The 17,354-nt window shown below is 37.4% G+C and overlaps 1 protein-coding gene across 1 annotated transcript in view; it reads left to right on the forward strand.

Annotated features, from left to right (window-relative positions):
- Positions 1-17,149, forward strand: part of LOC124162870 (transient receptor potential protein-like) — a 44,959-nt gene extending 27,810 nt beyond the window's left edge. The window contains exons 9-17 of the mRNA XM_046539560.1: positions 2,253-2,405; positions 2,790-2,935; positions 4,009-4,115; positions 5,242-5,375; positions 5,568-5,691; positions 9,018-9,213; positions 11,546-11,698; positions 13,513-13,735; positions 15,943-17,149. Of these exons, the coding sequence (XP_046395516.1) occupies positions 2,253-2,405; positions 2,790-2,935; positions 4,009-4,115; positions 5,242-5,375; positions 5,568-5,691; positions 9,018-9,213; positions 11,546-11,698; positions 13,513-13,735; positions 15,943-17,069 (2,363 nt within the window). The 3' untranslated portion in view covers positions 17,070-17,149. The remainder of the gene's footprint in view (positions 1-2,252; positions 2,406-2,789; positions 2,936-4,008; positions 4,116-5,241; positions 5,376-5,567; positions 5,692-9,017; positions 9,214-11,545; positions 11,699-13,512; positions 13,736-15,942) is intronic.
- Positions 17,150-17,354: the final 205 nt, after the last annotated feature.

Raw genomic sequence — 17,354 nt, forward strand, 5'->3', positions numbered from 1 at the left:
ATGGAAACTATTGTTAAAGTGGATGTGTTTAAATTAAAATTAGTTTAATAATAATACACAGATGAAATAAAAAATACTATTTAGGCGAAATTGTACATGTTACACAAGTGCATATGGTATGAGAGCAGGGAGTAGCAATTGAAATAAGTCTTAAATCTTAACTTTGAATCAAATATAGCCGATAGCTCTCAGCTTTTCACACTGTTTACAGTCCAATATCTATTTGAGAGCATATTTATAAAAATTTATGAAAATTATATTTCGAATCTGTGATTACTTTTATAGCTTTTGATATGTAAATAAAGTATAGAAGTATTTTTTTAAGTAAATCGCATGACTTCTGTATACAATGCATGTGAATTATGCATTTTCAAAATTGGTCCTTTTCATCACCTCTGAAGTGATTATCGTTTAATTCGATATTTTTCTCTACACTCGCTCTCCAGTACCAAATGCTCATACATTCAAAAATATCAATATTTAGTTAAACTTAGTTTTTTGGTCAAGCTTACATTCATTTTTCGAGCAATAGCAAATTTTTTGGCGTGTTTCCATCTGGGAACATGCTTGAAAACGCATTGAAAAATTTTTGTCCGGGTTTTCTTTCATGATACCTCTTAATTAGTTGTAAAATAAATAGGGTATGCAAAAAAAAAATAAAAAATCAGATGGTACACGGAAAAAAAGTTTAGTTAGAACTATCAAATTCTGATGAAATTTATCAAACTTTTGGGTTCATATGGCACATTGAAAAATTCAGTAATTATTACCAAACCAGTTCGATAAATTCTATCAAACTGATTTGGTAATTGTTACCGAAATGGCTACAGCAGTTCGATAAAAACTATCAAAATCGAAAGGGTAATAAAATCGACGAAGCGTGCTCATGTGAAAGATTTTCAACCCAGAAAACACTATTATGATTGAAAATAATAAAATTAGGAGTTTGGCGTAAGTTTCTGCAAAAAAATACAAAAAAAAGTGGAAAAATAACAAGTCTGCATGAAGCATTGAACGTGAGCCCTCCGCATGTTAGTAACGGACTCTAACAACTAATCTAAATCGGTTGTCATAATAATTGCTAACTTAAACGCTGTAATATATTATTATTATAAGTACTTAACCTTTGTTTAGAAAAGTGAATAAGGTGTGACTACAGTTTCTCTTTGTATGCTTAAGAGGAATACTTGATGCACACAATTGCATTACGTAGTTACTCCATATGAATATCTAGTGCAGATGCGCAAGAAAACTTTATTTGCAGGCTTATTACATCGATATAGAGATGGCTTTAACGTGCTGGGTGATGTCCTTAGCATGGATTGGGTCTAGTATCACGGCTTTTATCACATGTTATTAAACATGATCGCGAATGATTATACCTCAGGAATACCTCTAATTAAAGTTTTAATGTGTTGAAATACACAAACATCTTACAGCTTTAATATCTATGATAATATGCGATTCAATCAATGTCTTTGATGCACCAGCTAACGGGTAGTATTGCAATTTAAAGCAGGAATAAAACAGAAAAATGAACGTAAACAAAATTAAAACGTTATCGCCATCACAAATAATGAAAACAAAATCATTTCTACCAACTTATCTTTTATGTAAGGCCTGTTTAAGAATCTTTCAACTGCAAATGTGTATTGGTATAAACATAAGAGGAACGATAGACCGTTCGATAGATTACGAAACACTTGGTCAATTCTATCAAACCAAATTTGCATAGCAATGTAGAGTTTGATAATTTTTACCAAACAAGCAATCACCTTCGTAAAATTATTCATAACTTCGATAAAAGTTATCAAACTCAGAATCGTATTGAATTAATTCGGTTATTTTTACGAAACTCTTCCGTACAATTGACCAAATTATGCAATACCAAAATGTTTGATGAAATATATCAAGAGCTCACGCTAGCGTTTGGTAAAATAAATCAAGTGCTTAATAATTTGCATCAAAGTTTAAGTATATTTAACAAAAATACTCCCTATCACACCAGTTCGATAGTTTTAATCAAATCTTTTTTTTCCGTGTAAATTAGTTCGGTCTTTTAAGGGTTAAAAACCGATTGGTAAAAAATGACTCAGTACTCATACGGTACAACTATATAACCTAAGAGCTATAGAATCGATTCGAATCAGCATGAACTAACATTAAAATAAGAAGCTTATGCGATTAACCTGCTATCGTTGCCTTTATCATCACGTGAAGAAAGCTTATTTTTTTCCATCGATCCATTTCAGTGCTCCTAGGTCTTGCTTCTCAACGGGCTGAATATTTGGTCATCGAATGGTTTGGAACGGCTTGGATGCAGACTGTTTTGGAGGACTGGAAACGCAGGGAGCGAGGATCTCTACCCGGATTGGTGGAATGGGCCGTCATGTCATACGTCTTCAGTGAGTTCAAGCGTGCAAGCACACCTTCAGCACCCAACTGCAACACATACCTTCGGCAATAAGAGTGAATTAAATCAAATAATAGTGACAATGAATTCATCCTCGCTTTCAAAGTTTTGATAACCTGAGTGAACGCCATCGGTTAAAATTTAAGTTCATTTAATCTAATTTCAAATAATTTTATGCTAATATAATCCATCAAGATGATTATGAAGAAGACCGAAAATTAAAATGAAAAATAGGATGATAAAAACCTACGGTCAAGATATTCATACACGATTTGTTTTATCAAATTGATGCTAATGAGCAGCCAAATGCATTGCATACTAATATATATATAACATTTAATTTTAATAATAAATTACAATTTATTCTAATATTTAGGTTTAATATGGAGTGAAGTGGTCACATTATGGGAAGACGGACTACTGGAATATATAGCGGACCTTTGGAATATAGTCGATTGGATAACGAATATATTTTACACTATATGGATCATGCTACGGGCAGTATCTTGGTTTATAGCATTGGTAAGTACATTGACTATAAAATAAAAAGTCCTTTTCATTGCAAGGGTATGATATGATTACTGGTAAACGGCGCTATTTAGTGTAACAAAAGTAAACTATGAATAACTGTAAAGTATGCATCTGATTATAAACTATCTAGATTAGAAGAGCCTAAAAAAACAGAGGAATGCATTTTCAAAAACATAACATTTATCGGTTAACTTGAATATAGGTATTGCAGAAGAAAACTTCATTTGTAAAAGAAATTGTTTAATTAAAGATAAATAACAGATATCCCGGCAACATAAATGAGAGGAATTCAACACACTAGAATATTAGTAGTATGATGTCTAGGTTTTTTTTCGAATCCAGTTCGTTTACTAAACACCATTTTGGAACTTCTCCGCAAAGATGTTCAAAACAAACATGCCGAGCTTTGAATAGTCCAATTCATCATCTCAGTGTGATTCGTGTTTTTATCATGATTGTTTTCGATCACGTACAAGCTGCGATTCATTCAAAATACAATTATACATTTTGTTGAAACACAATGGATAAATAGGTGCATAATGACCAGTTACAGGGGCGCAGCCAAGAATTAAGGCTAGGGGGGGTTTTAGGCGCAACTAATACTTTGGGGTGTGGGGGTATTGCATACCCACTAGGGTAAGCAGGAGTTGCGGGGGGCCTCCTCCAGAAAATTTTAAGATTAATCGTTCAAAATGACTAGTTTTTCCGCTTTATGAGAGATATTTGATTAATCCTAACACTATTCTATAAGTATTACTAGTCCATTAAGTAAAATGGATTAAACTTAAAAATTTCTTTGGGCTCTGGGGGGGGGATTTATTCCCCAAAACCCCCCCTCGCTGGGCCACTGATCAGTTATAGTATACTTTTTGAGTCCAGAACTTATTCAGCATCAAGTTTTTTTTTTTACTCCCCAATTTTCAAAACATGTATGAGAATATTTAAAACACAATAAAATCATTATCTCCGCGTAGTTCGTTTTTTGACAATGAAGGCCTGTTTTTTTAATAATGAATTAGTGTTCACATTTTTGCATAATATGCTACATTTTTTTTGCTTTGTAGCGGGAATATTGGAGTGGAACTAACCCTTGGTATCCCAGAGAAGAATGGGATCCGTTTGATCCAATGTTACTTTCAGAGGGTGCCTTTGCAGCTGGCATGATCTTCAGGTGAGACACTAGACATGTTTTTGATTGGATGGGTTCTCTAAATACAGTATTAAGTCTCCTCTTTCACTACAATTCTAACTTCACCTCATTTTTTGCGATAGCTATTGATTATTTTGTGGAAGCGTAGTCCGCCACACACAATTTTGGTAATAAAAGGGAATTCAATTAAACAATTATTACAATGGAGTCACTTTATTTTAGCCTAGTTTCAATAAACCTCATTGAACCCTATCTATCGTAACTGCTTGTTTGATGCAATTATAATCCATCAAGATGAGTTTTTTTATTTGTCAAATTTTTATCGACTAATTTTTCAACTATGTGTTTGCCATATGCTGTAGCAGTTCTACACAGCACTACCCCACGAGTAGTAAAAATAAAACACCTTAACATATTTTTAAGTCGGTCATAAATTTAAAAAATGAAAACACAAGGATTCGTTAATTGTCGTAATGTGACGTTTGATATTGTCAATCAATCAATTGCACTTGATAACCAAAATATACAACTTTCTTTAGCATGTTTGTTCTTTGAGTTAACTGTAGTATCCACCAATTAGTTATTATAGTTACCTATAAAAAAATTCTCACTTATTATATGTCTGGAAAATTAAGAGAAAAAGCGACCCCATAAACAACTTTTAACATCGCCATAAAAACATATTTGCGTAAATATTTTAAATTCTTTTAAAACTAATGAACCGGGGAACATATTTGAGTGTCGAGTAAGTCCGAATATCACATTTTCTACGCACCCTGAAGAGTATTGTAAACGATTTGTGCCGTATACGGTATTTGGCCCAGAAGATATATCATTTGCCTTGAACGGTATCCCCCGGGATTTAAACCACGTGAAATGTTCGCACATTGCATGCTCTTGGAGGCCAACCCGTATTTTAACGACGCTCGCTAAACCCCGGTTCATTTCTTTCAGAAAAACAGAATTTGGCTACCTTCCCTAACGCATCTCCGGGCTATAATGGCAAAATTCCATTGAATTACCACTGCGCTAATATTTAAACTTATATTTACATGTTTGTACCTTAAAATATACTAAACGAGCTATTTCTATGAGTACTCTAGTGAAATTAAGTAGTTTCAAGACTAATTCTTGTGGATATTTTCAGCTTCCTGAAACTGGTCCACATATTCAGCGTAAATCCACATCTTGGTCCGCTGCAGATATCCCTCGGACGAATGGTGATCGACATCCTCAAGTTCTTCTTCATCTACACGCTGGTGCTGTTTGCCTTCGGATGCGGTGAGCCTCAGTTGTAGTACAATAAGAACACATATTCTTTTATCCGAACGGAAGTTCCAAGAAAAATTGCGTACTTAAATAGCCTTTAGACAATAATGAATTTTTTACATTGTCAATATACTCTCCGCTATAATTCTAAAACATGTTTCCTTATCTCAACAATTTACATTAACCTCAAACCTATTAATTTAGGTATGAACCAGCTTCTTTGGTACTACGCCGACCTGGAGAAAAAACGTTGCTACCATTTACCCAGCGGACTGGCTGACTTTGACAATGAGGAACTGGCTTGCGCCATTTGGAGACGATTTGCCAAGTGAGTAAGAAAATTTTAAATATATGCGATTTCCCTACCTATATTTCAATCTGGTTACCATAACTCCGCTAAATAAATACTGCAGTGACAAATATGCTTGGATCTGTTAGTTAATTGACATTATATTTTCAACATATATTTTATTTTATTTAAAATTAATTTCTGTGAATAATGTGTTAGTTCTCATAACAATGGGGTGTATTGTTGATTGTGACAATAATTAAACCTTATGCTACGGAGGAGAGGCTTTTCACTGGTAGGGGCCATAGATGACACCTACAATATTACCTACGTACAATTAATTGCAATCATAATATGAATACCACATAATTATATCAATGCTATAACTTCTAGTAATAAACTCACAATATATAAATCCACGGTCTCTGGCTCTTACATTCCGAGGAGAATACAGTTTTAGACTATGGCTTTCAGAAAATTCCAGTCATTTGATCACACAGAAACTTCCTGAAGTCAAAATAAAAATCAATACCGTGGACTGATGAAGTTAACGACTCTGTAATAGATCACCCATTGCAGAAAAACAGGCAAGAGAAATAAAGATAAAACAGAGAATAGAATTCGAAATATTTATAATATTTTACAGACTAAAAATAATTAATTACCCGTGAAATCATTTCGTTCAAAATTATAAATGTCTGCGGTAGAAATTCATTTAAAACTAAAAGAGAATTTGGATGACAAAACACCATTTATTTTTAAAACATAATTTATTCTAAAACGGGATTAAAAGTCATGGATCAATCAAGTTTTCTCTATGCTGCAACATAAATAACATTTCTATTTCTTTATTATCTCGTTTGCAAACGGCAATAAGTTCCGAGTGCTTCTCTTCAGTTTCAGAACCAAGTGATTGATTATATGTTCAACATGTTCTTGTGACTTAATGCAAAAGAAAAGTGGCTAAAATTGATCAAGCGGGACAGTTAAACTATTAGGGCAGTACGACAGTGTAAAAGAAAAGATACATGGCATTTGGTAGATAATAGAGCGATAAATTAGTACCCATAGAAATGGACAGGAGTTAATACAAAGATAGTTGCATAGCCATGATATCATATGATACTTGACCTGGCAAAAGTTAGCGGATAAGGAGAAGGATAGAATTTTCAACATCGAACGTAGAATACTTGATTTCATTCAGGGCTTGCCGGGGATTGTTTCTTTGCCACAATGGGAAGTTTCCCCTTCGGCAGAAGAGAATGTAAAATTTTATATAAATTATCGACGATCCACAATAAACGTCACAAAAAACTAACTTCATTGGTCCATGACTACGAGGTTCTCCTAAAAAAATGTAACTATACATGCATCAAGGATAAAAATGACACTACCTAGCTACAATGCCAGCGATGAAGCACTTCAAGCATGCTGACTCATTATTGTCTCATGACTCACTAATTATTTTTCTCGAACCTGCTCAAGGCTAAGTATCGTGTAATTCACATTTAATTCTTGGTTTGTGTACGATTAAGAAGCCGTCCATCCATCAATCAAGTTTTCTCCTAGGTATAACATACCAAAACATCATCATCATCATCACTGGTCAACAACAATCCTAGGATTGGTTTGACGCAGCTCTCCACTCAGTTCTCCTATCAGCTAATCTTTTCACACCAACGTATTTCTTCTCTTTCACATCTCTCTTTACTTGTTCCATATATTTTGTTCGAGGTCTTCCTTTTCCATTCTTGCCTTCCACTTGTCCTTCGACGATTGTCTTCATCAGGCCATCATGTCTCAAGATGTGGCCTATAAGGTTGTTCCGTCTTCTTATTAAGGTTTTCATGAGGCTTCTCTTCTCTCCTACCCTTCTTAGGACTTCTTCGTTACTAACTCGGTCGATCCATTTGATTTTCATCATTCATATACCAAAACATAGCTTGCCTAAATCCAATCATCGTGTGATTTAGGCAGAAAAGTTATCTAGAATTGCATATATGGACGCAAATATACTGTGCCAGCTAGATTACTTGTTCTTTTAGAAGGTTAAGTGTCATGTAATTCAGGCTCTCGCAAAGTTTGCATTGCTATCGTCAACTTATAATATCATAGGAATATAACAATGTTTCCAGGACCAACTGCGTTACTTTTTTTTTATTATCTTTTTAGATGAAAATTTTCATTATAATCCACGAAAAATAAACTTTTCGTGGTAAAATGACCCAAACAAACCTTGCCTAAGTCCCATCATCATGTGATTCAGGCCAGGAAGTTATCGAGAATTTTAGATTTGGACCAAAAAATCTTGCACTCGCCAAAATCCTTGGAGTTGCACAAGACTAAGTGTCATGTCGTTCAGGCTTAATTATCTTTATTTATACATAGGGTGAAAATCATCGAGAAAAAATCTTTGTGTTAGCCGGGATTCGAACCTGAATCTCCAATTTCAGGACAGGAATGCTACTGGTTACACTATCAAGACATACAGTGTGTCCCAAAAAGAATGACCCGATTTTAACTCGTAATAATATTGAAACAAATGTCACTAGGCAAGCGAAACAGCGCCAGATGTGATCGGCATTGTTTTGAGTTTTAGAAAAATCCGCTGAATGTCACTACGAGCGCTGATGTGGAGCGTGCAACCCTTAGACCATTGGTCTAACAATTATGTCTAACAATAAGGTGCAGCCAGTCTCGCTAAAGATGACGTACAGGACCGCGAGACCAGGCTTTACACTCTTGACCTCCTAGGTCCCCTGATAGCACCATGCGATTTTTTCCTTTTGGGAAATGTTATACAGCGTGTTTACGTTCCTCCCTAGCCTCGTGACATTGATGAACAAAAAACATGAATATCAGCTGCTGTAGCTTCAGTGGCAGAAGACATCTTACACTCAGTTTGGGATGAATTCAGCTATCGGCTAGTTGTTGTCCGCGCAGCCAATAGAGGACATATTGAACATTTATGATGCTTTTTTATAAACATTTGCCTTTTGTGAGTAATTTAGTATACAATATGTTGATTTTAAGCCCTTCTTCCTAATAAATAATCATATTTAAAATCGGGTCATTCCTTTTGGGACACACTGTATTTCAAAAAGGCGAATTTATACCAGTGCTCAAGTCCAACCTGTAACACAGGAGACGGCGGTCGTGCTAAATAAGCTGATGTGTTGGAGAAGAATCAGCTATTCAGCGACACATTGTTTCCGAAGTACCGCATAAGATTCTGTGCGTCGTCACGCGTATGAGTGAAATTTCATTTATATGGAGGGTAAAATTCAATTACTGTAGTTTCAAAAAAAAGTCTTGGTTTCTATTATTTTTGCTGTTGGTACTGATCATTAATTTCCTCTTTACAGTATGTTTGAAACCTCCCAGTCCCTCTTCTGGGCTAGTTTCGGTCTTGTTGAACTGACGGCCTTCGAGCTCACGGGCGTGAAGAGCTTCACGCGATTCTGGGCTCTGCTCATGTTCGGATCGTACTCTGTGATTAACGTGATCGTGCTCCTCAACATGCTCATTGCTATGATGTCCAACTCCTACCAGATCATTTCGGTAAGTAATATTAAAAAAACGGATACATTTCAAAACTTAATATGGCATTCACGTATAGATTCGAAACTGAATCTCCAATCGCCATAAAATTGGTATGGGGTAAATTTTTTCCTACGTACCTACTAAGTAGAATCAAGTCAATTAATAATTTTTAAATATCATGATCCAATCTCAATATATTGATTTAATACAGTCTAATTTTGAAAAAATAAATCGTTTAGGATATTTATTTCTAACTGCCTACTTATGGTTTTATCAATATCCGATGTTTTCTTCCAAATAATTTATTGTAAAATTCAATAAGAAGGATAATTTAATTCGCTCATGATACTTTAATATTGGCATAAATGGCGGTGTTGCATTAACTATCCTAAGTTAAAATTGAACATATTGGGTGCACAATATTATGAAATGAAGTTTATGAATATCTTATGAGACTGATTTTATGATAGGTGAGTACAATATGATGGTCCTTTGCGATGTAAGAAATAATCTTTAATCTCTGAACCTTAAACAGCGTGAAGCTCAGTCACTATATACAAGGTAGTCAAGGCGAATACTCAGTCTGTTGCCTTATTTTTATGTACGGTGGAATTAACCTTAAGCTGAAAATCTTGTCACGGACGTGATTAAGATAAATCAGAACAAAAAAATAAAGTCTTATTTCGTCCAAGAGCTTATGCGGTTCCGTTCCAGATGTTTGGAAAGTATGTTTGACTAATTCTACATGAAACATCTACGTGAAAGCATTTAAGTTCTCGATAAAAAAGTAAACGCTGTTTTATTCCTCACAGTATTTATTTAAGTCCATAAAAAGGTGTGCCAGCTCAGTGTTTTAATAAATAATTAGGCAACACATCAAAGTTAACTTATTAAGCTATCATGTTACCATTCCACAAAGTGAACACGCAAACCACTGATTAAATTTATTATTCATACGCATAAGAATATGACAAAGAGCACGCCATTGAAGATCTAATTAGCAGAATTGGTGTCCTTTTTGGAGGGGTTCTTTTCACCTCAAAGCAAGTTTTTTGGCGACATTTCAAAAAGCAGCGATGACATCCCTTTCACAACTCATGTGAGGAATTGCAACTGTAAACTTAATTCGGCGCAAAAAGAGACCTTTATCCGCGAGGGAATGCAATCGATCCTCTTAATTTCTGGATGACCACTCCCCACCCCATTCCCCTTCCTTACGCTTATCTCACCCCCCACTCCTCATTCTCCCCTCCCCTCTGTCCCTTCACCCTAGCCTTATAATTCCACTCGGCCGCCATCTTGCCTTCATTCCTCCCTCGGGTCCCAAGCCATACACTTCACTCTTAGGTCTTCTAAAGCTTTTCCCTAACGCAATCACCTCCTTAAACCAAAGTCCAACAGCGGAGGCGAAAAACGACCACTAGCCTCGACCATCACGTGGAGGAAGACTTTTCTTCCGGTCTCAAGCGAATTCAAAGCATTTTTGCAAAAACAAAATTCAAGTTATAAATCTGTCTTAGCTTCGTCTCCTGTTTTCATATGCTATCTTTTCTCCACTGGTTCACAAGAGTTAATAAATATTGAGAATAAAGAGCTCCCCTATTAGATAACTGACAACAGTAGCTTTTAGCCACATTACAAAATTACAAAAAAACTTGGTGGATTTGTCAGCCAATACATTTAGTATAACACATAGGCAAACTTCTACTTTAGATAACCAAGGATACGTAGGATCTTTACTTTCACAATAAAATCACATTAGTTTCAGGATCAAGGAGCGTTAAATCTGGGCTAGCAAAGGTGCTTATGGCGGATATGTTCTTCGAAATGTTGGAAAACAAAATAAAAGAGAATAGTGAGGTTGCGAGCCTCCAAGAAATTACGTCTCATTGTTTGGGTACTTCACTTTCAAATTTTCCCTAAACGTCAAGAATATCCGATCGATTTCTTTACACGCTGGATGTAAATAAATTCATTTTCGTGAAAGAAAAGCTTTCCTTGCCAACTAAAAAAGACAACCAAGCTTCACAGAATCTACGCCTCATCATTTATGTACTTAAATTTCACGTCATCAACAGTAATCGAGGATATTACAGAGATTTAGTTACTTACTGGATGATAATTAATTACTTTTCGTTAAAAAAAGCTTTCTTTGCCAATCGAAAGCATTTGAATCAACAAAAAAGACAAAATGGGGGCATCGGATTCTAAGCAAAAGGGCAAGACGTTGGCGTCGTGCTTGAAAGACGACGACTCGACGAAAGGCTACGAGAAACTGCCGCGGGGTGGGGACAACACGATGATAATACCGGCCTCCCTGTCCACAATGTACCATTTCAAACCTCCGCAGGAGCGATCCGACACCGAGTGGAAGTTCGCCCGCAGCAAGCTGTGGATGAGCTACTTCGAGGAAGGAGACAAGCTGCCGCCCCCGTTCAACCTGATGCCAGGGCCTGCTACCTTCGGATGCCGGGCACCCAAGAAGCCCAGAGGATCCATCATGGTAAGAAATAGACACCGATAATGTTGCCTGCTTATCACACACTTTCTCTTACTTGCTTCGTCAGTCTATTTCATCGATTGAATCCTGTAATTGATTTTAAGCCACTTCCGATCGTGGATCGGATTGAAATTTTGAAAACTTGCTCCCCTTCTGATGACAATATAATATTCATTAATAAGACATTTGAAATTTTGTTCCAATGTGATCGAATAAATTACTCAAACTTCCACTTGAAAAAATAGTTTTAAATTTTCTCAATAGATCTTGTTAGTCATAATTTTTTGGCATAAATTTTTCTACCAGCTCTGGTTTATGATAAGCCACTAAAAAGTACGAAAATAAAGTACATATAGTTTTTAAAATCTATTCTCAGAAAGAGTATACAATGCATTAAAGTAAAAAAATAAGCTTTTCATCACTCGGAGAATAACGTGGGTTCTGATTAGTTTTAGGTATAATAAAAATAATGTTTATTCCTCATATGATTACGTTATTTAGTATTACACATAGAACGAACATAGGTACTCCCATGGATTCAATACTTCATTATGGGGTTTCCAACTCGTTTTACAATAGATATTTTTGGATGTGTAGCTACATATTAGAGTATAATTGTTGGCGGTTACAAGAGAAATCCACGTGTAGAGCAAACAAATTTGAATTGTCATAATAATATAATAAATGAAAGAACTGAACTAGGACTTTAAAATTGCACTGATCTATCTCATTCCATACATTATCTAAGCAAATTAATATTAATAATGCGTGCCAAACCTTACTTTCCCGGCAGGCTTTTCCAAACTCACATTTAATAAACCTAATCAGCATCCACGTTTTTTTCTCCGAGAGATTAAAAGCTTATTTTTTTTACTTTTTTGTGAATGCTATCCTTTTTGAAAAAGGGTTCTTATATATATATTTTATTATTTTAATTTTATGTAACAAAATAATAATCAACGTTTTTTTCCTTGGAGCAAACGTAAACAAAAGATATTTTCAGCTTCTTCGCATGCGAACCTTGTACTCGGTTCCAGATATCAATGTGGATAAGGGGGCGGGGCTTGTGAAAGGAAGGGAGGATGCCCTTCGAACGTACTCGGACATTGTCGGTAAGCTCCGCAAATGGGGGAGGGGTTGTGACGATTTGGAAGGAATTTTGTATTGCCGCATGTGCATTATCGCACGTATTTTCTTCATAAAATACTCAAACCACCGGTGTTTTAGGCCTGGTGCCAAAACTTGTACGATAAGTCCTTCCTTAGAGTGGACCGAGAAGAATGAGTTATGCCACGTTCCCACTATTATCGTCATTACGATCGTACAAATAAAACGCGTTAACACACAACGAAGATAACAACTGTGCTTCCATATACTGCCAAACGTTTGAACTATTTATTCATTTTAAAATTCCTAAAAAATGACAAAAATGTATTTTACAAGGGTGAAATAAAAAAATTGTCTATTGACCGTCCCTTTTGAACGCCAAAAGCGGAGAAAATCCGTTGGTGAATACACTATTTCTGGTGACATTCACGCAATATTGCAAATAAATTCATTAATGAACAAAGTTTATAATTTTTTAAACAAATAGTGCACCAACCAACATTGTTTTTAGTATGTTACATTCATTATTTTGAGAAAACTTAAGAAATTTCTAAGGGTGCTCCAGTCCTCATGGCAACGTCCCTGGTAACGTGCCGGTCCATCAACAACATTCCCCGAAGGAAAGCAAAAATATCTTCCATACTATTTTAAAAGCGCGATTAGCAACGAAATGAAATAATTACTCATTTTCCGCCCCTGTTCCTCTCTAGCGGAAGTCACGTGACGCCGCCCTCGAGCGCCACGACGGAGTGATGACGTTGCTGGTGAGGCGCTACGTCACGGCCGAGCAGAGGAAGAGAGACGAGTTCGGAATCACGGAGGATGACGTCATGGAGATCCGACAGGACATCTCCACACTCCGATACGAACTGATCGACATCTTGAAGTCGAACGGAATGAAGACGCCGGACGTGGGAGGCAAAGAAACCACACGTAATGCAAACGAAAATTCCATTTTTATTTACAATCTTACAATACAATCGCAAATAATCATAGAGATAATAATAGCTAAATTCACTGAAAATATTATCATTTGCCAACGTAACGGAATAAAACTATAAATTCCATCAAGTCCAAAATAGGAGAAATATGAGAGGCTAAACAAACACAATCACTTTTTATAGCTAAGTGGGGATCGGGTTGTTGCTGTGATTAGAGTGTTGGCTTACCACCCCATGAGCTCTGATTCGAATCCCGGCGATTGCGGAGAATTTTCAGAGACTTTCCGAAACCAGCTGAAATAAATTGTGGAGGTCATTTGAAGCACACCACTCCTTCCGTCGGATGGGACGTCAAGCCGTTGTACCCTTGCCGACTTTCGTTAAGAGCAGGCTAATGCCGACGCCGGGTTTCTCTCCACCCTTTCTTGCCTACCCTTCCCTCATGGCGCAAATGACCTCAACTGTCGGTCGCCTCCTTCAAATACCTTAGTATATTTAATTCAACGCATCAACATCAAATATTCATTTGTTGATGAACATAAGTAAATTTATCCATGAGTTCTGACAGTGTTTGTTGCAACATCACGTATTTCTCCTTTCGTAGACTAGATGATGGAATCACATTTCATTCCGAAACATAGGCGAAAGACATTTTGATCACCTAAATTGATCCATACTCCCTATTCACAATGAATTTATAGATTAAGAGGCCTATTAAAGGAAAAAAATAATAAAATTGTTCATTCCCCAAGGTTTAGTGTCTATGCGATTAAAATAAATATAGTTGTTTTTACAATAAAGTAAACCCCAGTGTATTTTAACGAATGCCAGGGTATTTAAACCTACAGGGTAAATCATCCCTCCAGTAAAATCTGGGGAGACTATTCCTACACAGTTGTATCCACAACTGAAATCTATACATACTATAATTAACTAGATATTTGATGTCCAAAACTATCGAAATTTTACATCACAATAGCGAACACTCTTATTAACTCTCAATATTGTAGGTTATCTCGAGGAAATTCTCAAATATTCAAATGCCAAATTGAGTCTTAAACTCAGTGAAGAGAGAGTATGAAATAAATACTGTGTATTGTATTGATTTAATTCCTGATATCGTTTTAAGGCTATTATGCCATATGCCACATTGGTAGTTAAGGTCATTGATACCCGACGGTGACTAAAAATCGAAATAGCTACTTTTTAGTATTGAAATAAAATTGAAATAGTTACATTGACAAGTCATACACTTATGGGTCAGTCATGGGTGAGATGATCCCTCGCCTATTCAAACTAGCCATAGAGTAGGAGCCTAGAAGAAAAAGGCGAAACTGGTTATTTTTAGTGCCCCATTTTATTACCTAATGGATACGAAAATTAAGTTTATTAGGAATTAATACTATTTGGTAGTGGACGATATAATAAAATTGCATTAACAGGATTAACGAGGTTCAATGGATTACACTGAAAAAGCAGTTATAATTATGCATCGGGAAATATGTGAAAATGCTATATCAAATAGAATATTAGGCACACATTCCTCTCTTTCCTCAATTTTCCATAACAACTATTAAAACAGATATATTTTTACTCTAATACGGCACTCGATAAAACGGAAAATAACTCAATTAGATTCGAATATGCTTATGACGCATTCCTGTTTTGATTACAAAAAAATGAATCGTGTTACAGCCTAAAAACATAAATATGAAATGAAACGATCATATTTCAAAACTTATACCGAAATTTTGCATTTTGTATTTCATCACCTTATTATACACATGTTAAAACTAATGAATGGTTATCCATTAGGTACTCATACTTGTAACATTTTGGTACAAAAAACTCATCAATGATCATATTTTTAATTTTTATGCAATGAACACTTGTTAATAACTATTTTTGGCTTCTTAAGGAAGGTTATTGCTCCGTTAAATCCACGTAAACGATACCGCTAACATATTTCGTCACATGTAAACGTCACCGTTTTTCACCAGCAAAAAAAACAGCTAAGCTCATAATATTTCCTAGAGAACCATATGCCGCTTCAATAAAATTATTCAAGAGATAATTTTAATTTAATTCCGTAAGATGAACTGTAAAAATTCCCAAACACACATTTAATTTTTTCTGAACACACCTCGTACATTCTCATTTCCACTTGTATAACGTTCCATCTTTTCCTTCCGAACACAGTGGCCGGCAAGAAGGGAAGGACCATGGAGCGGCGACTACTCAAGGACTTCCAAATCGGCTTCGTGGAAGGAGCGGTCAGCGAGGCCATTACCTCAGGCAAGGAGGCCAAGGACGTGTTCAGCAGGATAGCCAAGGCGATCGCCAAGAAGAAGGGAAGCGGTAAGGACTGGAACGCCGAGGTGCGAAGGAGGACGTCCAGGAGGGACCCGATCGGAAGCACCAACGAGATGACCATGAGGAGATCCCAGCAGTCCCTCAGGAGACACATCATCCAGAACGAGAACACCGCCCTCTCGACCATGGACCAGGACAAACTGGTACAGTACAACCCGAAGGTGAACGTCCTGCCGCCCGCGGCCAGGGTGGCCTACGCCAAGTTCAAGATGCCAGTGATCAAACACGAGTACCAGGCCACCGGAGAGGACGAAGTGGGAGACGACCAGGTATTCAAGGAGGGCGCTGAAAAGGCGGGTACACCCAAACCCAGAACCTCGGCCAACGCATCCATAACGTCCGTGGCCAGCGCCATAGCGAGACCGAGGCCACAGAGCAAAAGGGTCCCTGACGAGGGCCAGAAGCCAGCCGACGCGGGGACCTCGAAGGCCCCCGCCAAGAAGCCGGACTCGGTCGTCGTGGACATTGAACCGAAGCCAGGCAAGGGAGCGCCGCCACCCCCGCCTCCGAGACCAGCGCCCCCTCCGGCCAAGGAGGAACCTAAAGTGGAGAGGAAGGATGCAGGGGCGAGGTTGGAAGTGGAACCAGGCGGAAAGGGCAAGGGTCCAGAGGTCAAGAGGTCGCCGACGCCGATACCAGAGGAGCCACCACAGACCCCGGCGAAGGAGGAGAAGGGACCTGCACCGAAGAAGGAAGACAAAGCACTAGCACCCAAGAAGGATGAAAAGGCACCGCCACCAAAGAAGGAGGACAAGCCGCCAGCGAAGAAGGAGGCCTCCAAAGACGCGAGTCCCGGCTCATCCGGCGATAGGACCCCAAAGAGTTCTTCATCGGGCCAGAGCGCGAGTTCAACAATACCCGCCAGTGACACCGCGGAACCGGTCAAGAAATCCGAGCCCATAAAACCAGGGAAGTCCAAGGTCACGGGAGAAGTACTGTCAGGCTGGCTGTAAACTCGAACCTGCAGGAAGACCGTCTCAATTGCGGCAAACTGTCGCCCGCTGGATACCATGTTTAACAAATGCGGAACAGGCCAAAATTCGATACAGTAAACTCCTGATTCATAAGAGCTAATAACTATTGAGAGGTGCACTGTCAAAATCACAACCCGCAGGTCATCTAACAGGCTCCAAGCCTTTCTCTCTTTGTTTCCCCACGGTGTGCCACCGAAAAGGTTCAAAGTGAAATCAGCAATCCATTCAAAGAAACTAAACCCATTGACTAACCAAACCAAACTA

Source organism: Ischnura elegans, chromosome 7 (genome assembly GCF_921293095.1).
Source record: "Ischnura elegans chromosome 7, ioIscEleg1.1, whole genome shotgun sequence".
NCBI classification, from domain to species: Eukaryota; Metazoa; Arthropoda; class Insecta; order Odonata; family Coenagrionidae; genus Ischnura; species Ischnura elegans.